Source organism: Cavia porcellus, unplaced genomic scaffold (assembly GCF_034190915.1).
Source record: "Cavia porcellus strain 051 isolate PalLab524CR breed Dunkin Hartley unplaced genomic scaffold, mCavPor4.1 scaffold_20, whole genome shotgun sequence".
NCBI classification, from domain to species: domain Eukaryota; kingdom Metazoa; phylum Chordata; class Mammalia; order Rodentia; family Caviidae; genus Cavia; species Cavia porcellus.
In genome coordinates, this window is record NW_026947503.1 from 68,815,892 (window position 1) to 68,837,282 (window position 21,391).

At 35.7% G+C, this 21,391-nt stretch overlaps 1 protein-coding gene across 4 annotated transcripts in view; it reads left to right on the top strand.

Moving 5' to 3' along the window:
* The window catches only part of Ak9 (adenylate kinase 9), a 147,470-nt gene extending 126,556 nt beyond the window's left edge, over nucleotides 1-20,914 (top strand). For all 4 annotated transcript variants that reach the window (XM_063232018.1, XM_063232020.1, XM_063232019.1 and 1 more), the window contains 6 exons: nucleotides 4,002-4,198; nucleotides 8,811-8,980; nucleotides 9,699-9,797; nucleotides 13,054-13,156; nucleotides 14,748-14,862; nucleotides 15,576-20,914. In XM_063232018.1, coding sequence (XP_063088088.1) covers nucleotides 4,002-4,198; nucleotides 8,811-8,980; nucleotides 9,699-9,797; nucleotides 13,054-13,156; nucleotides 14,748-14,862; nucleotides 15,576-15,778 — 887 coding nt within the window. In that variant the 3' untranslated portion in view covers nucleotides 15,779-20,914. The remainder of the gene's footprint in view (nucleotides 1-4,001; nucleotides 4,199-8,810; nucleotides 8,981-9,698; nucleotides 9,798-13,053; nucleotides 13,157-14,747; nucleotides 14,863-15,575) is intronic.
* Nucleotides 20,915-21,391: the final 477 nt, after the last annotated feature.

Sequence of the window (21,391 nt, forward strand, 5' to 3'; positions counted from 1 at the left end):
TACATATATGTGGAATGTAATGTGATATTTCAATACAGGTATGTAAAGGAGGGATGGTGGATATTTAGATGTAGACCTACCTAGGTTACATAGTAAATTCAAGGCCAGTCTGAAATACATAATGAGAACTTTTCTCCAAAAAAGGAAAAAAAGTATTACATGCATATCATGCACAATGATCAAATCAGGATAATCAACATTTTCATTTCATCATATCACTTATGTGTTTTGAGCTTTTGAATTCCTGTCTTTTAGTTTTTCATGAATTATTAAAGTTGCAAACTATATTCACACTATTGTGCTATAGAACAGTAAGATCCACTCTATGTAGCTGAGCTAAATCCCCAGCTACTGCAATCACTATTTTACTGTATTCTTTTTTTTGACAGTTATCTCTGTCCAAATCCTCACCAGCATGTTTTGTTTTCTTGGTTATAGGCATTCTGAGATGAGAGGAGACTTCACTGTTGTTCTGATTTACAGTTCCCTAATAGATAGTGATTTTGATCATTTTCTTATATACTCATTGGCCATATGTAAACCTCCTTTTGATAAAATTGGATCATTTGGGGTGGGTTTTTTCCCACTGTATTTTTACATTACTCTCGTCAGATGGATAGTAGCCAAATATTTTCTGCCAGTCTATAAATTGTCTCTTCCTTCTCTTTGTTGTTTTCTGTGTAAGTATCTTAGTTGTATGTAATCCTACTTCTCACTTTTTCCTTTTATTTCATGTGCTTTTGTGGTCTGCTCCTATAAAAACCATTGCTGCTTATACTAAATATGTTGAAATGCTTCCCCTATATTTCTTCTAAAAGTTTCATAGTTTCAGGTCTTATATTTAGGTCTTTGATTCACTTTGATTTGTAGGTGGTGATTTTGTATGGTTTTAGATACAGTGTGAGAGCCCTCCAGTGCCTCATGTGTTGAAATTTAACCCCACTGTGAGATATTAAAATGATGTAGAAACTTAGTCTATTTATGGCATTCAGAAATGGAACTTTTGGTAGGTGATTAGGGTTAGATAAAGCCAGTAGGGTAGAGTGATTGATGGCTTGTAGAAGGGAGAGAGACCAGAGAGGCATTCAGATATATACATGCTCCCTGTCTTACTACATGACACTTCTCTGTGACCTTGTGACTCTGCCAGCAAGAAGGCCATTAGTGGCCCCTAGACCTTGCACCTCAGAATAATGAACCATTGTAGACTCTTTTGCATTATTGTGTCTGGATTTGCTTTATTATTTGAGTATAACCGTATCTCTGTTTCCTATTTGTCTGCAGACTAGGAATTTATTTTTATTTAAGTAATTATAGGGCATGAACACAAATGTACAAGGGAAGGGAGAACTAAGATTTTTGAAGCCTTTTCCCAGTAAGCACTGGATAGCATTGTACCAGAAAACTCCCTGTGGCAGACTTCAGAAGCAGGAATTGTACCTCTTTCACTTTACTTTTAATGTATTTCACCTTTCCTGTCTTAGGTGTTAGAGTTGGTTCCTTTAAATCAGACGATATGAAAATTCATATGCAAAAGCTTTGTTAGGAAGTACTCTCTGGAGTAGAGTAGGCCAGATTTAGAAAATAAAAATACAGGACAGAACAATTGTGACAGTACAGGCTTGTAATCCCAGCCACTCAAGAGGCTGACACAGGAGGACTGTTTGAAGGCAACCTAGGCAATATAGTGAGACCCTGTCTCAAAGTAAAAAAAAAAAAAGTAATAAGAGATGGATAGTCTTTGAGTTCAATTCCCAGTAACCCCCCCAAACCCAGTTAAATTTTAATTTCACAAAAATACTTAATGACAAAAAAATAGTGAATGACTTACAATATAAGTATGTCTTTTGAGACTAGTTCATGAGATTCTAAATTACTCTGTTACTAAATCTTTCAGGAATTGTGAGGCCAGGGCATCTGCGCTAGAGAGCAGCTGGGAATACACAATATTATAACATGATAGTATTATAGAGTACAACACTGTATCATCATATATTGTATTAGTTGTTAATCACTGGCATAAAATACCTGACAAACTAAACTTAAAGGAGAAATGGTTTATTTTGAAATCTATGATTTCAGAGCTATCAGTGCTTGGTTAGCTGGCTTTTGCTTACTCCACTCTCAGCCTCTGTCATCATGTGTGAGTCTCTGTACTTATCTGTCTCTGCATCTCCATCTGCAGTTCTCCTCTTTGTGCCTACCTGCATATATATATCCATTTCCAAAAAGGTCACATTCACAAGTATTTGTGAAACATCCTTTTTGAGAAGGCACAACTCAGTTCAAACCAGTAAGAAAATTTTGTAATGTCCTATCACTTTTCTGTTTATTAGAAGCAAATTAGTAGATCCAACCCACATACACAAATTCCCAAGTATGTGGACACTAAAATGTAGGAACCCAAGAGGACACTGGAGCCTTGTCAGTTCAATCCACCCAAAGATATCCTTGATACAGTGAAAGCATATGCAATCAGAATTCTGTCCAAATTAATATAGTTGAGAATGTTAGATGGCAAAGATTTCATGTGATGAGATTTAGTGAGTTTCAAAGCTATTTTTTTCTTGAGGCAGTAATACTATCCTAGAAAGCTTCTCCTAATACTTTGAAAAATGTACAGACATTCAGATAATTCTATCCAACTGACACTCTGAACTCTTCAGATCCTAGACATCTGCAGAACATAATATGGCCAGCATTTATGGATGGCACCCTTTCTTGTCCAATTTACCTTTCTCTACTTTGTTGTCATAGATTTTACACTTTGGAAAGTATACTGTACCCCATCAGTTTATATCCTGAATAGCTTGTTGGTAATAGTGCTGAACCACACTGATGATTCATTGCTTTCAGGAGGTGAAACAGCTCCAGAGGTGGCAGATAAAAGAGTTTAGCCTGCATCAGGGTATCTCAGATAAGATCATGTTTATCTTACTAAACGAAGAGATCAGACCATGATTTATGTTTCATACATACAAAGTCAATCTAAAACTTTTCTAGACACAATCCAAAGCAAAAAGGTAGCATTTTCCTTGGTGAAAGGACTCTATAAAATATATTGGCATCAAAATCTAATCATTATAACAGAAGTGTATGGAAAAGTAATTTCGTTTTATATAACATATCATATTGCTTTGGAGTCCCTATGCCAATGTACTCCATGAAAGGAATTTGAGCTCTTATTTCTGAACTAGACTCTTCTGCATAAACACAGTCACTTTTGGACAAATGTTTCTTCCCTTCCTTTGGGTCACATCAGGGTATAGGGAGAAGTTTATGTCAGTAAAATCATATCAATAATTTTTGTATTTCCTGAAGTGTATCCCATAGGAAATTATAAAGTATTAACAATATATATGTTTATGTATATGTGTACAAATTTATACTTACATGCTCATTTACAAACACAAAATTCACATATGTATACATACCCATTCACACATATATATATATATATATATATATATATAAATGATGTATGTAATATTATTTATACTATATAATATATGGTAGTTAAGAATTAAAACTACAAAAATATCCATCAATAGATAAATGGTTAAGTAAATTATATATGTATATTTTTGTACAGTGGAATACTATGCATCAATTTTAAAGAATTAGATAAATCATATAAATATATATGGAAAGATATCAAAGACCATAACTAACTGGTAAAATTCAGCTGCAGAATAATATTTATAATACACTGTCATAAGCACACTATATGCAAAAAGATGTGTGTATGTGCACATGGGTAGAAAAAAGACTGAAGTGGTTATGAACCCAACTTTACCTCTGAGGAGAGTACACTTGGCTAAAAGGATGGAGATATGAAAAGTTTCACTTCTTACTCTATTGTTTAGAATTTTAGACTATGTGGTAGCATTTGTGTAAAATCCATAGTGCTGTGTAATTGAAATTATTTTAAGTTTTATTGTTTCCTGTAATAACAGTTTTATTGTGTTTCCATATAATAACAGTTAATGTGTTAATAATAGGAAAAGCTGCCTGCATTGACAAGTTATGTATCACACCTCAAGAGCTGATTTCTCGCCTGGGAGAATTTGGACAGTTCTGCCCTGTGAGCTTGGCAGAATCATATGAATTATTTGATTGCTCTGAAATCACCTCCTTGGAATTTGCAGCAGAATTTAGGGGGCATTATTATAAAATGAATTCGCAGGAAAAACTAAATGTAAGTTTGTGCCTAATGCAAATCTTCATTCGGGAAGGAAAAAGTTTTATCTTTAAATTTGTCAAATAGCAATGTGGTGCAGGTACCTCTAGAAGACTCAGAAAACTAGGCCTTTAACTGTGAGCCCAGTGAGGAGTTCAAAGGCAGTGGTGAGCCATATCTGAGGACATATTCTTAAACATATCAAAAGTCCATTCAGCAGAACCAGTGGGAGCCTTGTGATGAAGGGGAGGCTGAGCTCTGAGCTCTCAGTTCTCAGGTTGGCATCCAGTATGCTCTGGTCTAAAGGATGAATGAAAGTCAGAGTCAGTAGAAATGAAGCAACAGCTGATGTTGACTTCCTGTGTTTTGACACTTATTGAAAGCACATTAAAAATTCCCCCAGAGACTTAGACAGTTGCCTCTCAATTTCCAAGGAGATTGGCTCTAGGACAACTGTCTTTGTTACTTTTCTCTTATTGCTGAGCCAAAATACCTGACACTCAAAATGAAGTAAAGAAAGGTTTATTTAGCTCACTGTCTGTGAAGGTTTTGGTACATAATTAGCTGGCTCCAAGACAGGGTAGCATGGCACCAGGACAACACTTCAAATGGTGACTGCAAGCAAGAGTGAAAATGGCAAAAGGGGAAAAGCGCACCTTTCTTCCTCCCTTGTATTGTATGCCAGATAGCCACATCTGGGCAGGTGCAGCACTCATGCTGCCAATTCCAGTGCTAGACAGTGAACCAATCAGAAATGCTAGATTCAGTCACCTCCATGATTGTATGAGACTTTGAGGGGACACCCAGACACAAACCATGACAAAAACCTTGCTTCCCCTGACAAGAACACCAAACTCATGGATGGCCAAGTCTCTCATATAAAGCAGCATAGTTTGCATATTACTTCCTTACACTTCAAATCACCTCTTGCTTACTTATGGAGCCTAATACAATATAAATGTCATGTTTGGAAAATAATGAAAAAATCATGCATGATCAGTACAAAATCAGTTTTCCTTTTTTTGTTTTTTTTTTGGTATTTTCACTGTGTGCTTGGTCAAATCTTTAGATGTATACCCACATATTTAGAGAGCCAGCTCATCATGTCTGTTTTAGATTGTTTTCTCATCACTGAGACAAAATACCAAAACTCAAAGTTAAAGGAGAAAAAGTTTATTTGGGTCACACTCTGTAGAGGATTCAAGTTCATAAATCAGCTGGCTCTAAGGTAGGGTGACATGGCAAAAAGGCATTGTAGAAGAGAAGCAGCTCATAGCAGGCAGAAGGTAGAAAAGCAACCAATGCACAGAGTAAGTCTTTTTCTGTCCCTTATATTGTATTTTGGCTACCAGGATTAGGACAGTGCCAAGTCAACCAGTGAACTGCTTTAATAATTACTCACCCTTTATCCTAGCACCCTTAATCCTAGCATTATATATGAATCAGTCATGCACTGTAGATTCAGCTACCTCTGAAAAAGCCCTACATATAACTGCATAATGCTTTGGGAGGACATCTAAACATAAGCTGTAACAATGGCCATGGATATGGAAGACTAATTGCATTTCTGCTTAATGGAAAGAAAAAGTTTCATTTTGTTCATATTTAAGAATATAAAATGGTTAGTATTTGAAGGCAATGAAAACTAATCAGATGCCTCTGAGCATTTTATTTTCCTCCAAAGAATTGAATGTTTTGATTTTTAAAAATTAGAGAGATACATCTTCCTGCTTATTTAATGTTCATTAGAGAATCTTTTTTATTTTTTAAAATTTTATTTAAAGAAAGACTAAACAAAACAGAAAATAGGTAGAAATAATACATATGTTCAGAGGAAAAAATAAACAGTAACAAATCACTAGTTGATGTTTACATATTGTTGTTTTACAAATAGTTGTTCAAGATACAAAAATGGAACATGTAAAGTGGGAATTCAAACAGCAAGACCGCAAACAGTTCTATTCAATTGTCGAAAAAAAATTAGTAGCATGATTGTCAATCCTATACACTTAAACATACATGCAGTTATCCATATCTTCATTTATGTTTAGATTAAACAAACTAAAGCAGGTTAACATCATTCTGAACAAAGAATAATAGTATTGCTGGATTTCACATCATGACACTCCATGATCAGCACTGGGTACTGTAGTGTCTTTATTTTTTTAAATTTAATTTAAAGAAAGACTAAACAAAAACAGAAAATGGGTAGAAATAATACATAATTTCAAAGAAAAATAAAGAGTAAGAAATCACTAGTTGATGATTACAAATTGTCTTCTTACAAATAGTTATTCAGGATACTAAAGTGGAGCACATAAAGTTGGGATTCAAACAGACTGAAACCAGTTCTGTTCAACTATCCAACAAAATCTTAGAAATATAGTTATCAATCCTATACACTTAAACATACATGCAACTGCATGTATCCATCTCTTAATTATGTTGTGATTGAATAAAACCAAGTAGGCTAATACCACTCTGAACAAAGAATAATACTATTGCTGGGTTTCACATTATGACACTCCAGGATCAGCCCTGGGTATTTTAGTGTCTCATTTTCTTCAAAGTATCTGTTCATTTCATCGTGTGTATAAGATCAGTTCTCATAAACTGTTTATAGATTCTACACATGCATGAGTATTAATAGGTATTTCTATCCTTTTATATTAGAGGGAGAAGCAAGACAAAGCAAAACATATCCTATAAACGCATGAAATGAAAAAAACATATAAGACCATTGTACAAAGAGTTCTACCATGGTTCTTGTGTTGTCTCTTGTTATTTCCAATAGAATTGGCTATATCATCAGACATAGTATAATTGAATATATCAGTACATAACAGTATTAATAAAAACACAACTTTGTATATAGTATAGAACTTCAAGAACCAGCAGTTATTAAACCAGAATGTGTATCATAGAGTCTTGTCATCTTCAGTGTAGTTGCCTATACTCTCAGACTTGGTACTATCAATCATATCAGTTTTGAGTAAAATCTTCTCTGCCTCATTTCTGTTATGCTCCTTTTTTTGCAGTTGTCGGCTTATCTCCTTCATTCTGTTTTGTGCTCCATTCATTGAGGCCTCTCTGGCACTGTTCCTGGAATCCTAGTACTTTTCTCTCTGTCTAGAATGCCATGGAGTATTCTCTGTAGAGTTGGATTGGTGGTTGCAAATTTCCCAAGCTCCTCTTTGTCTTGGAAGTATCTTGTTTCTCCATTAATTTCTAGAGACAGTTTAGCAGGCTATATCAATGTGGGATGGAGGTTATTTTCTTTCAGGGCTTGGAATATTTCACTCCAGGCTCTTCTTGACTTGATGGTTTGTGTCGAGAAGTCTGCCATTATTCTGATGGGCCTTCCTCTGTAGGTTATCTGATTCCTGTCTCTAACAGCTTTTAATATTCTGTTCTTATATTGAGTTTCTGGGATCTTGATTATTATATGCCTGGTTGTTGCTCTGTTTTGGTTGTAGGTGGCTGGAGTTCTGTATGCCTCATATATCAGAATATCATTTCCTTTTCCTATGTTTGGGAAGTTTTCCTTAATTATTTCTGTGAATAACTTTTGTAGTTCCTTTGTTAGTACCCCTGCTTATTCATTCACATTCTTTGTTCTCAAGTTATAGATTCTCTTGTCATCTGCTAGCCTTTGTATTGTTACTGCTTGTTTCCTTGTTATTTTTAAAAAGTTTTCCCTTTTGTACTCCCACATTGCAAAACTTTCCTCCAGTTTGCATAATATTTCTTTAGTTTCTTTCAAGCTGATTTGCCATCTTTTCATAGAGTTTTTAATTTCCTGGTAATCTCTTTGAATCAGTTTCATGTATTCTATATTTTTTGTATTCTTCATCAAATTGTTCTCTCCTTTGTTCTCTCTTCTTCCATCTGTGTCTGCTTACGGGATGCTTAGTATCTCTTTTTATTAATCTTCTTATATCTTGCTTTACTTGGCTAAATATTTCACTTTTGAACTCATATATGAGGTCCTGAATATATCTCTTTATGTCCACTAGCACCGTGTCTCAGGCGTACTTGCTGTTCTCATTCTCCTTTGTATTTACCTGTCCTGGGTCAATGTTCTCAGGGTTGGAGTCTGGGGACTTTTTGTTGTTGCTTTCTCTTCCCATCTTTTTTGCTTCTTCCAGGAGGTCCCAGTTTCTTTCTTTGTTAGTTACAATTCTTCTGAAGCACACTGGCTAGATGACCCTTCCCACTCATTAGAGAATCTTAAACTAGGAGTAGCATTAGAGATCATAGATCTGTCCACCCCTTGCATTTCACAGTGTGATAACAGACCCTAGAAAATTGAATCACCTGTCAAAGGGCACTGCTTAACTAGTTAGTTATAGTTTGGTGCAGAAAGACAAGCCAGCAGGTACACCCTAGTGCTGATCACAGAGTAGGAGCTCAACAATTTTTTTGTATCAGTGAATGAGATAAAGAGAGACCTTAGATTACTTAGAAGGATTATCACAGGGACTTCCTGTGAGAGAGCAACTCACATGAATGGAAAGGCAGAGCATTGCTCCTGAAAATGGGAAAAAGATTGAACAGCCTCTGTGGATTTTTAACCTGCATATTATTGCTACTTTAAATGATCTTTCTCCTGAACTCTCTTTTTTAATAGAAATTTTTGGAGAACCCGGAATTGTATGTGCCTCCCTTAGCACCTCACCCACTACCATCTGCTGACATGATCCCCAAAAAGCTAACACTGTCAGAACTGAAGAGTCGATTTCCAAAGTGTGCTGAGCTCCAGGGCTACTGCCCAGTGACCTATGAAGAGGGAGCACACAGGCAAGTCCTTGTCCTTGGGGAAGTGCAGAAATGATGCCCTTCTCAGAACAAGTGGTTCATGTAACAATCTTAACATTTGTATCAGATAAATGGAGACAGAAAATGTGGTGTTTATACATAGTACCTTAAAGAAAGATAAGTTATTTGTAGGAAAATAGATGCTCCTAGAGACCATAAAGTTAGGAGAAATAAATCAAACATGCAAGCTTAACTATCACACAGTTTCTTTTTATATGAGAAATGTGAAGTATAAATAAAGAGCAAAATATAAGATGTCCTAACAGGAAGAAGGGGGAATAAATCTTTCTCAAAGGGAAAGGTGATCAAGAGATATGAGGGTCAAGAAGAGAAGGACAGAGGGTTAAAAAGAATTAAGATTTGTTATGTACTTGTACAGACTCCACACAAAGAATGTAAACAATATGTGTTGCAAAACCACACCAAAAAAAAAAAATCAAGAATGGATGTATGTTGGAGGGAGAAAAGAAAGGGATGAAAAGGAAGGATTAAGATGTATTACTTGTGTATACAAATTCTGCATAAGAAAAGTAAACATTAGGTATTGCATACATGTACAATTTAAAAAGTTCACTTTTTAAACTGAGGAAATGTTCTGTTTCTTAATCAGCATAGGTTAAAAAAGAAAACCATTTTTGACATTTTATTTACACAGAACTGTATATTAATGACATCATAGGCTATTGTTTTTATCTTTCAGATATGAAGCTCTAGTACCTGGTAACAGTAACTTTGCTGTTGAGTATCGTGATCATCTATATATTTGTGAGAATAAAGAAAAACTCCAGAAATTTTTGAGGTGAGACTATTCATTACATCACAAATACTTAGTAGACAGGCCTTTCCTGTCCCCAAACCTGTGGCTCCAGGGTAAAATAGACTTTAAATGCCTGATAACAAGTGGGCACAGTGGGATATCCTGTAATCCTATCACTGATGCAGGAAGATCACTGCTGGTTTGGGGCCTCGATAGGAAACAAAATGTGATGGGACTCTAAGAGTGGTAAAGTTAAATGGACTTCTGGTGAAATGTCTGAATAAGAATGGAGAGTGGGCTGATCAGTGGTGGCAAACATATGACTCATGTGCTACAGTGGGCTGTTTGTTATCATTGAAAATGTTAAAGTCACCATCATTGAACTAGATGAAAGAAGGACTGATTCTAAGGGAAAGAAGGACTGATTCTAAGCAGAGGGGCCTCCAACCTACTTAGTTTTGGGGGTCCTAGAACTGGGAAACTTCAACATGGTTGAGGAAAGAGAGAAAGGTGACCTGGAGGTGGTGAACAGGGCCGAAGTGGAAGAGCAAATAAAACTACCATCAAGAGTCCAACTTAACTCTGAGAGCAGTGCTGAAACACTGCCTGGCTTGAAGCTTTGGGCAAGTGTTAGAATCAGTTTTGCTTTGGAGTGAGATGATCGTGGGTTGGGGCAGGAATGTAGTTTCAGTATGATAGATGGTGGTCAAAATACTGGGGTGTGTTCAAGCTTCATTAACACAGTGGATTTAGGGCCATGCCTTTAGAAGTGCTACGCACCAAGGTCAGAAGTTTCCAATGGAGGCTGAGAAACAAGAACCCAGAGAAGAAGAAGGGGAGCTTGACAGTAAGTGGAAAGCCTGTGGGAGGAGTGCCTGTGGGAGGAGCACCTGTGGGAGTCTGTAGTCAACAGGGCTGAATGCTGCTTCAGGCCAAGCCACTCCAGGGCCAAAATGTGTGTGACATTGACACTGTGCAGGATACTGGTGACTTTGGGCAGCATGTTTAGGAGACTAAGGTGAGCTAGGAGGGATGCATGAGAGATGATGAGATGAAGACTTGGTCTGTAGCCCAGAAATTGAATGCAGCAGCCAGAAGGATGAATAGCTGAGGGAGGCAAGTTGGGTGTGAACCTGAGACCTGGGGACCCCACAACTGGATCCCATACACCTAGATGAAGAAGACAGCAGGTCCTCACCCACTGCAGACATTTCTGATTTCAAAAAAAGTTGAAAACAAAATTTCTTTGTAACTTTTATGATATTTAGCCACTTAGCAATTTACTCTGATCATCACTTGGGTAGTGCATTTGCTTATATGGTGACTGTCTGAAGTGTAGTTTGGACAGGTGTCCATTGTTTCTTGTTTGCACAAGATACACTCATATGTCTGTTTATTTGATGTACATTGACTGTTTTTACATACTTTTTCATTTAGAATATTGTATTTTCCTTTAATGTTTATTTCTGATGAAATCTAATAAATTGTAGTTATTTTCTTTTACTGATTCATTTACTGATTTATTTGTGCAAAATAATATAATCTTGTGCTATAATCTATAAAAACTCTTACCATAAGGACATGGTTTTTATACTTCTCCAAAATTCAGTGATATTCTTTTACAGTACAAAACAGACACTGAGACTGAATAGGAAGGATCAAAAGATCTGCAAAAAAAAACACTGAAAAAAGAAATGTTAGCAGATCAGAGAAAAAGTCTGTGTTATGAAATGGAAATATAAAAAAGACATCTTCTGGTTAACTGTCTATAATACAGAAGTGATAAAGCTTAAAAGAAGAAATGTAAGCTGGGAATATAGCTTTGCAGCATAGTGCCTGCCTGTAAAGCTTGAAGTCATGAGTTCAATTACAGTACAAAAGGGAGAGAGAGAGAGAGAGAGAGAGAGAGAGAGAGAGAGAGAGAGAGAGAGAGAGATTAAAAAATGGAAGAAATGCAACTTAAAAATTTCAATAGTGATCAATGATTATATTTCTATGTGTAGTGTTGACAGAGTTAACCAACATCTAACAAGCTATCTTATAATAAAAAAGCAAGAAAAAATGTTTTATCAGGTATTCATGCACCTTCTGGACCAAGCATTATGGGACTTGTCTGTTATTTATTCAAAACAAGGGAATTCAAAAGGTCATTTATAATTTAGATTAAGTCTAAAAGACCAAATAATTTAAAAATACAGGATAGTGAGACATCAACAAGGACTTCCATCAACAGTATCTTCACTATCATGTTTAGTGGGTTAAACACTTTATCAGAGAGATATCACTCACAGAAAGACCAACTTGAGATGTAAAGTGTGTTATTCAAAGAAAGACAGTAACACAGAAAAAAATTCAGAAAGAGACCAAATAATACTGTCCACATTCTAAGTCTGAATTGTGTATTGGATCTTTTAGGATATACCCTACACAGAAAGATTATTAAATAATTTTATAAAATAACAATTGATAAAATTGTTATTTGTATCTTTCTTGTTATATTAAAAATCAGTGAAAATACTAATTTATGTCATCTTGTATTTAAATAATTGACTAGTAAGTGGTTAAACACTTAAGACTGCTTCAGAATTTCCTATAAGATGCCATGTAGACTGAATCACACTTGCAGAGCAGGTATCTGGGCACTATGACATCTGTAATAAGGCTTGCTGGTTCTAAATGTTTGAGCATAGAGAGAGGAAGATATATGAGTGAAGGAGAAAGAGTAAGTTTTATTTTATTTTTTTCTCCATTTGGACTTTCTTCTTGTTGTGGGGGAAGGTGGTTTCAACATGTTTAAATGCAGATGCATAGGAAGGATCCCAAAAGGAAAGAAAGAACACAGATCCGAGGAGAGAGAGATAGAATGCGGCAGTGACCTACATTATGGTGGGGAGAGAGAGGTAGCTCTGTGGGGAAGGAACACCATGTATATGGTTCTGTGGATAGTGAGCCATTGAGGAAAGAAACTCCAGCCTAACTCTTCCATTCTGGACCTAGTGTGGCATCTGCCTCAGGGATGAAGAGGTACTTGGATAATAGTATTTTGAGGAAAATAAAATTTTATCTGTTGTTTTGAAAAATAAAGAACTATCATAGTAGGTAAGTAGATCTGGGAACTCAAGTAAAGGGATGACAGTAAACTTCCAGGAGCCCCAGACTTCCCATTTCTGTGATTTTATCCTGTGGAAAAAAACAAGCACCAAACTCTACATTTCAAATGCCTCATATAATTTATGTTCCTACATGTGGAGAAAGAGTCTGTTCATTATCATCTGTCTAATGAACTTTGTGTCCCTAGGTCGCCACTGAAGTACTGGGATCAGAGGCTTCCACACAAACTTCCCCCATTAAAGGAACCAATGATACTTACTAGTCTTCCTTTACCTGGATATCTTGAACAGGTTAGTGGAATAAAGAGTATGTTCTTTTTAACAGTTATTTTCATTTTTGTAGCAATAAATTTCAAGAAAGAGTTTTCTAATTTTTTTTGCCTGCTTTTGTTGCTGTTGTTGTTAGTTTGTTGTCTTTGTTTTTGAAACAGAATCTTGATATATAGTTTAGGCTGGCCTTGAACTCACAGTGAAACTCCTGCCTCCGGCTTCCAAATGCTGAGATTATAGGCATGTGCCACCACCACATGCAGCCAAAGTTTTCTGATTTTAAATTGAAAATCTCTTAACCTACTTGTTCATAGGTGGATGTTGAAATGTGTGAACGGTACCCTACTTTCATAGATAATTATTAAGTATCTACACCCAATGGAAGAGAGCAGATGATTTTAAAATTATTTATATTTGACTCAGATGTGTAGCTTGGATCCTATTTTTCTTTTCTTTTCTTTTTTTTTTTTTTTTTGTCTTTTTCCTTTTTACCGGTACCGGGGATTGAACTCACGACTGCCTGCTTGCAAGGCAGGTGCTTATGCCGCTGAGCTAAATCTCCAGCCCCTGGATCCTATTTTTGATTTTGAATGATTGTAACATTTTTTTCATAACTTAAAATGTGCAGATTCAGTATCTAACAGTTTGAAACACTGCCCAAAAAGAGTTGAGTTGCAGGACTAGGACAAGTTCACCTTAAATCTCACATTTTGCCCAAATTCAGCTGAAGCTGTCTATTAAAGTCACATTTTGTTCAAATATGACTATATTAAAATAACAGATCCAAGAGTGCTGGCATATACCTGTAATTCCAGCACTTGGGAGGCTAAGGCAGGAGCCTCACTGAAAGTTCAAGATTAGCTTGGGCTACAAAGTGAGTTCAAGGCCAGTCTGAACTGCACAATAAACTGTCTCAAAAAGAAAAAAAAACAGAACTTATCAATTACTAAATGCTATTTTAAAAGCTGTTCTTAAAATTTGTACAGCACAAATATCTAGGGTACAATGTCATGCTTTTGTTGCAAATTCTTAACCACATTGTGTTTTCAACTTGCCAGAAAGTTAGACTTCAGTCTAGTTCAATATCAGAATGCCAGGTGACATTCACTCAGACAGGAACATTTTTATGAAGGCCAAATTTTATCAGAAGGAATTGTTATTTTCTTCAGAGCTCCAGGAATGGTACTGCAGTGATATTGTGGTCTCTGGATTTCTGTGTCCAGTGGCCAAGGATTTTCATAGTGGAAAGCTCACTGGTCCTTTCTGAGGATGAAAGCAGAGATGAGCCAAGAAAACTCAAAGTCTCTTTTTTTTGTTTTAATTTTTTGTTATATAAAATGTAAAATGTCACACATATGCAAATAGAACTGCATAATGAAGCTGAAGAGAGGGTCCATCACTCAGCTTTCACTAAGCCAATTTGCACTTCATTTTTCCTGATCAAATGTGTATTGTGTTTTTTTCTTGTCTAAATTAGTCATGTAATCATTTTATAAACCATATCACCAACCTCAGGGAGGCTATTTGAGGCAAGGAATGCACCTGTTTATCTAGCCACACTAAGAAACTGACTCCAGTATTCACATGGTTTTAATTTGTTCACTGCATGCAGGGTATTGCAACTTCTCTAATTAAAGCAATGAATGCAGCAGGGTGCATGAAGCCCAAATTTCCCTTCTTAAGTATACGGAGATCTGCACTGCTCTACATAGCATTTCACCTAAAAGGTATGCATGTATTAATGACATACTGCTTAGAATTAATTTACCTAAAATGTAGTATATGTGTTAAAAGTAGGATTGTTACTCTGAGTTGGTTGCTTAGTGTGTGTGTGTGTGTGTGTGTGTGTGTGTGTGTGTGTGTGTTTTCCTGTAAAATGCAATGCAGGCAAATCTTTAAAAATACCAACACTGAAATGCTACTTTTAAGAGTAGAGACTGTAATTAATATTATTCAGCATTCCATAATCCCTGTCATACAGAAGGTGAATATAGGCAATTACGATCTAAATAGAATAACACTCCAAAAAGGAAAAAAGAGAAAAGAAAGATAAAATGGAAACAAAGCTTTGTGAATCAGCAGGGAAAAGGAGGCTGAAGGGGGAGGAGGGGAATGAGAAAAAAGAGATATCAAGATATATCATATACAGTACAAATTCCCTATGGTGAATGTGATCAATATGTGTATCTAAATGGTACCAATAAATTTAATTTAAAAATAGAATAGGGGCTGGAGGTTTAGCTCAGCAGCACAAGCACCTGCCTGGCAAGTTTCAGGTCAAGAATTCAATCCTTGGTGCAAAAAATACATATAACCCTCCACTCTTATCTGGGATTAGCTATCTGCAACTCAGCCACATATTCTAATTCTTCTTCTCTGTTTAATTTAATGATTTACTAACCTTTAAGAAAATATTCAAATTTTATTAAATTTTTGACAGCATTTAATCCCAGAAGTTCTGAATATACAAGAAAGAAGTATAAGAAGAAGATGGAACAGTTTATGGAGAGATGTGAACTCATAACATACCTCAGTGCCAATATGACCAGAAAATACAAGGAACCTCAGTTTAGAGCCATTGACTTTGATCACAAACTATGGACTTTTCTTTCTCTAAGGAATTTAGACCCAATTAGTATATAGTCTGTTTACTACAAACTGAATCTCGTGTTACCTCCAAGTGATAGAGGGAAACTTAAACAATCAGATTGAAGACTGACCTTCTCTGCAACACAGCTCCCCGATAAGTGATGTTCTAGGGTTGTCTGCTTCAGACAGACTTAGCCTGGCCAACCAAGGCAAGGTTCTCTTTTATAAGCATAAATTTTAATGTAGTTTTAAAGTTTATTGCTCTTTGCTTGAATTTTGTTGCTTAAAAATAGACATTCAGAATTCCATTAAGGATATTTAAATAATATCTAATAAATTTATTATTTATTTTCTGTTTTAACACTTTAGTAGAATAATCAACTCTGGTAAGGAAAACTTTTATTCCTTAAATTTCATAGTTTCAAGAAACAAAATTAACATTGATATAAATAAAACAGAAATATTCTTTATACTTTTTACCTAAGAAATTATAAACTTTTTAAACATAAGGCACTATCATTTTCCCAACATAATAAATAGATTTTCTAATACCTATTTTTATTTAAAAATTCACCAAAGCATGTTTTGTACTTTATTTTATGTCTAGAAATTACCTGATGTTTAAAAGTTAAAATTGGAGGAACATTATTGTATGGCATCTATAAAATCTATAAGCTAATGATCAGGTATGGTGGCACACACTTGTAATCCCAGATACTTGGGAGGCTTAGGATCACATGTATGAGATCAGCATGGGTAACTTAGACCTTATCTCAAAATATAATAGAAATGGGTAGGAATGTAACCCAGTGGTAGAGTGTTTGCCTAGGTTTTCTTGGTACTTCAAGAAAAAATGTAAAAATGAAGTTTGCTCTAGAGAAAAACAATTGAATTTGAGATTTTACAAGTAAGATTAAATTTTGCAGCAGCAATGTAAAAAATCCAGACAGCTAAAATATGAAATTGACTCTAAAAAATTAAAATGACCATGAATTGTATAACCTTCTTTGAACCTGTTTTCTTTTTTATTTTAAAGAGGATAAAATGTAATAAAACCAATCAAAACAAACCAATGTAAGGGATACAGGACTTCAAAACATTACAAAATCAATGACAGTTACCATAATGCCTCTTGATGTCTTCAAAACAGCTGCAGATAACTTCAGATATAGTAAAAATCAAACAGAAGAGAACAGAATAGAAACAATAAAAGCAAAACAATGAATGCAATAAAGGATTTCAAAATAAGCCAATAATCTAAAATTTCTACCATAATATATCTTTCTATCTTTGAAATAGCTGCTCCGACCATCAGATTAACATAATCAATCAAAAAAGGATGAAACCCAACCCAACAAAACAATGGAAATGATATAGGACCTCAAAATAAGACCATAATTAATTCACACTGGCCAAAACTCTCAGGAGATCTCCCGGAAGCCATATTGCTTACCACTATCATCTGAACCTAGAGTTAGGGTTAGGGTTAGGGTTTTAAGGTTCAGGGTTGCATTTCAGGACTCCAAGTGAAGGTCAGGCAGGCTGAGACGATGGATGGGCCATGGGCCATCCTTCAAATGTGGGCTGATCTGCCCAGAAATGCCCTGGGAAGGAGGGAGCCAGGCTTTGGGCCTTCTTTGGCTGGGCTCCCTCATTTCATCTCACCTCTCCTCACCTCAAGGCCTCAGGTGAGTGGGAGTGTCCTTCCTTCCATATCTATTCTCTTTCACCAGGCACTTTGCCATTTTCCCTTTTGTTCTCTGCTCTGGTCCTCACCACTGTGACTTGGCCTCACCAATGCCATCTCTCTTGAGCCCCACACTGAACCAACCCCTGTGCCTTATCTGGACCCCACCACGGAGGAGGGAGGGAATAATGGAAAATCACTCTGGATCTGTGTAAGTCCTGTGAGTAAAGCAGCATGAGTTTGATGACCCGCCATACCCCCCAGGAGAGAGAAAAATCAACGCTCACTCGACCAAAGGATCAGAGGGAGAGGGCTGTGGTGTCTGTGTCTCTGTTGACCCAAAGTCAATGTCAGATCCTAACTAAAATCTCATTTCCTATGGGATGTCTTTCTTTTTTGGGTTAGGGTTAGGGTTAGAGGGTTAGGGAGATACACACAGAGAGATGAATAGAGGCAAAGAGACAGAGACAGAATGAGAAACAAAAGCAAAAACAAGCAAACAAGCAGGTCTTACAACCTACTTCAGCAGTACTGCCTTGAAGTAGAACTCTCCATAGATTGCTTCTTAACAATGCCAACCTTTATAGAGCACCACAATCTGAGGCCAAGTCTGTATCACAAGACCCATGACATTCTAGAACCAAGCAATGGTAGGAAGACAAGAATAAAAATATGGCCTTATTCTGAACAGCCCAGGATCAGATGGGCTTAAAGGAATCAAGTCTTTAGTCAGATAAAAGTCGAAGAACAAATTAACATATTTTAAAAAACTTTTTCATAAACAAAAGGCAATAAACTTTCCAATGTATTTTCATTTTCTTTTTTATTGATGAATACAGTGCATATACTCAAAAAATAAAGGATATAAAATCCATTTTAAATCAACTGCTCTGATATCAAAACAACAAATATATTTCAAAAGAAGTTAAAATTATTATCATTTATAAATATAGTAAAATATCCTAAATAACTTAAAATTTACCATGAACAGTGATAGAACTGTGCGTGCAGCGGCTGGAAAGATAAGAAGTATGAAATATAAATGACCTTTAAGAATGCGGGGAGAGACCCCCGATCCCCTTGGGTGCGGCATCTCCCCCCAGGGTCAGCAATCTCTCTGTGGGACATGTGGAGTGAAGACATACATGTAGCTTAGGTTTGGGGTGGAGCCTGAGGGGGCATTAGGGATGCATAGGTAGTCCATTGGCACTTGTTTGGCTCCAGGGGCAAATTCCTAGGGGTGGGGAAGATAGGGCCACAGGTAAATTCCTAGGGGTGGGGGAAATGGAGCCCCTTGGTTTCCCCTGAGGTTTTACCAGCTACAGAGTCTTGTCTGGGCCAAAACTCTTTCAAACAGTATATTAAAAGATTATATTAGGTTAAAATGTATTAAAATAGTGTATAAATGTATACTCATATTAATATAGTGATACACTCAGTGACATTTCTGTCAATGACAGACCATGTACATAGCGGTGGTTATTCCAGATGATCATATTATCTAATTGAGTCATAGTCATCCTATTCTGTGCAAGTGCACTCTATGATATTTGCAAAATGACAGCAGTGCTTAGTGATGGATTTCTAAGAACATACACCACTGTTAAAAGGTACATGACTTTAGTTGGAAAAAGTACAAATCAGCTGAGTGTGGTAGAAGACATTTGTAATCCCAGTGTCTCAAGAGACTGACACAGAAGGATTGCAAGTTTGGAGTAAATGATTTCTCTTGTGTAGTTACAATAAAAAAAAATCTGACAACCATCTACAAATAACACTGATAGTGTTAAGATAATTCTAACTGTATGTATTGCTATTTAAGTAGTATGAGGTTTTGGGAAAAATCACTCATTAATCTAGTGTATTCATTTTACAAGTATACTTTGAATTCCTTATGCCTCTTGTTCAGAGAGTAGTAATATTAATGCATGAGTATAGAATCATTTTGAAGTAAATTAGATGATAATTATGTGACTACAAATAATTGGCTTGTATAAATTCTTTGGACACAAACTATTTCATAAATACTGGCAACTAATGAATGAAAGGATATCCCAGGAAACAAATTAAATACTTGTACATAGTCTCACTAATGAAAATGAATCAAAGGTTTCATTTTCAGTTTTCAGTTGAATTATTCTGAGGGTTTCTGATAAAAGCTGCACTTGATTAGCATAATGACAAAGTATTTCAAAACCAAAAAAGACAATTTCCTTCACATTATCAAAAAAAATATGTCTGAATAATCTAGGAAACATTTCATCAACAGATGAAATTAAACTTCTACCAACAGTTGTTTCTTCCAAAAAAAGCAGTAAACAGTAACAATACAAAGCCTTTATCAGTACATTAAACAGGAGACTGTAGAAACTGTACTGAGCTATTTCTTGGAAACTGGAAAAAGTCTCAGCTAAACTTTGACTTGGTCAGAGTTCCAAGAATGCTGTAGACTAAATTAGCTCTATAAACTTTGATGTTCAATTCATCATTCACACAAAATTGCAAGACTATGTCAAGTTCTTTTAACTGTTACCTGGTACAATTTTCTTCTCTTTTCTTTAACCCATCCATGCAAAATTGCCCTTCCCTCAGAGTGAATCAAAATTAAGCACACACAGATGTGCCACTCAGTACTTTCTACTTGACAATATTTAGAGGAAGGAGAATTTACACCTTTGTTGAATCAGAAAAGAGAAGAATCATCTGGCACTAACTGAAACAAAGTCCACACTACAGAGAAAATAAAGATGAACTTGTCTTTCCTATGCAAGTTCAGTGTTTGCACTTTCATTAGCTAAGACAAACAACTCCTACCTGTGGTGTTTTCTTATTCTATTGAACCCCTTTCTAATTAACAACCATTAAGATTCACCCCTGTGGTGGCTTTAGCCTTTGCCTACTTAAAAGTAGTTGAAATGTTCCCTTTCATTAGAAGCAGCATAGAAAGAGAAAAAGGGCCATGGCCTTTTGGTTACTAATGGCCTTATTACAGACATTCCTTACTTCATAATTGCTGGCACATCAAAATAAATGGGTATACGGCTTTCTAGACTGGGTGGGGAAGAAATAAAGCAAACAAATTGCAACAGCCTGTCTACTTTCTTTGCACATTAAAGAAGATTTAGCCAATCAAACTGAGTGACTTATTTTCCTCTTAGAAAAGTTTGGAAAGTTCTTTGAAGGCATCTAGTGAAAACATTTCAGGGAAGACAAGTTTTTGCTGTGATTAGTTTTCACTGTTATTCCTTTTACCGAAGAAAACAGTTAGCCACAATCTAATTTGGTTAGTATTTGTTCTGTACTCTTGGTTTACTTATGGTTTTGTTATTCCTTGTCTAGAAGAGTAGTGAAAATTATTTCCAAATGCTAGTGTCATTTTAGTTGGAAGCTTTTCTTCATAATCTTTTTTACTAATTTTTAATTTTTATTAGATATGCTTGCAGTAATAGTGATTATCTTCAGTTTGGTGAACGAGTACCTGTATATCATACATCTTAATTATTTTTCTCCCTTTCCATGTGCTTTTATTTTATCAACATTAGGTTTATTTACTTGTTTAAGAAATTATAAAATTAATTATCATATGTTACAGAATAAAACCAAAATAATAAGCCAAAATATGTAAAACATGTCAGACAGTTATACTTAATGAAGGTACAATTTGTCTGGGCTGAAATATTTTTTCCTATTGTATGTCTTTTATTTTGTACTGTATTTTTCTATTGGTATTTTTCACATGGGAGAAATTTTGTGATATTTAAGGTTGTGTCTGATTTCATTTGCTTACCATAATTGGTTCAAGCTACATTCCTTTCCTACGAATGATTCAAATTTGTGTATCTTTATATTGGAGAAGTATGTGATTGTGAAGTATGTGAAGTTTCTGAAAAACATCGCGGGGTGGTGCGCATTGTAAGGGTTTCTAACAGGCCATTCACTAGTAGGAGTGAGAAAAATATCACGTGGTATTGTGAATCGGA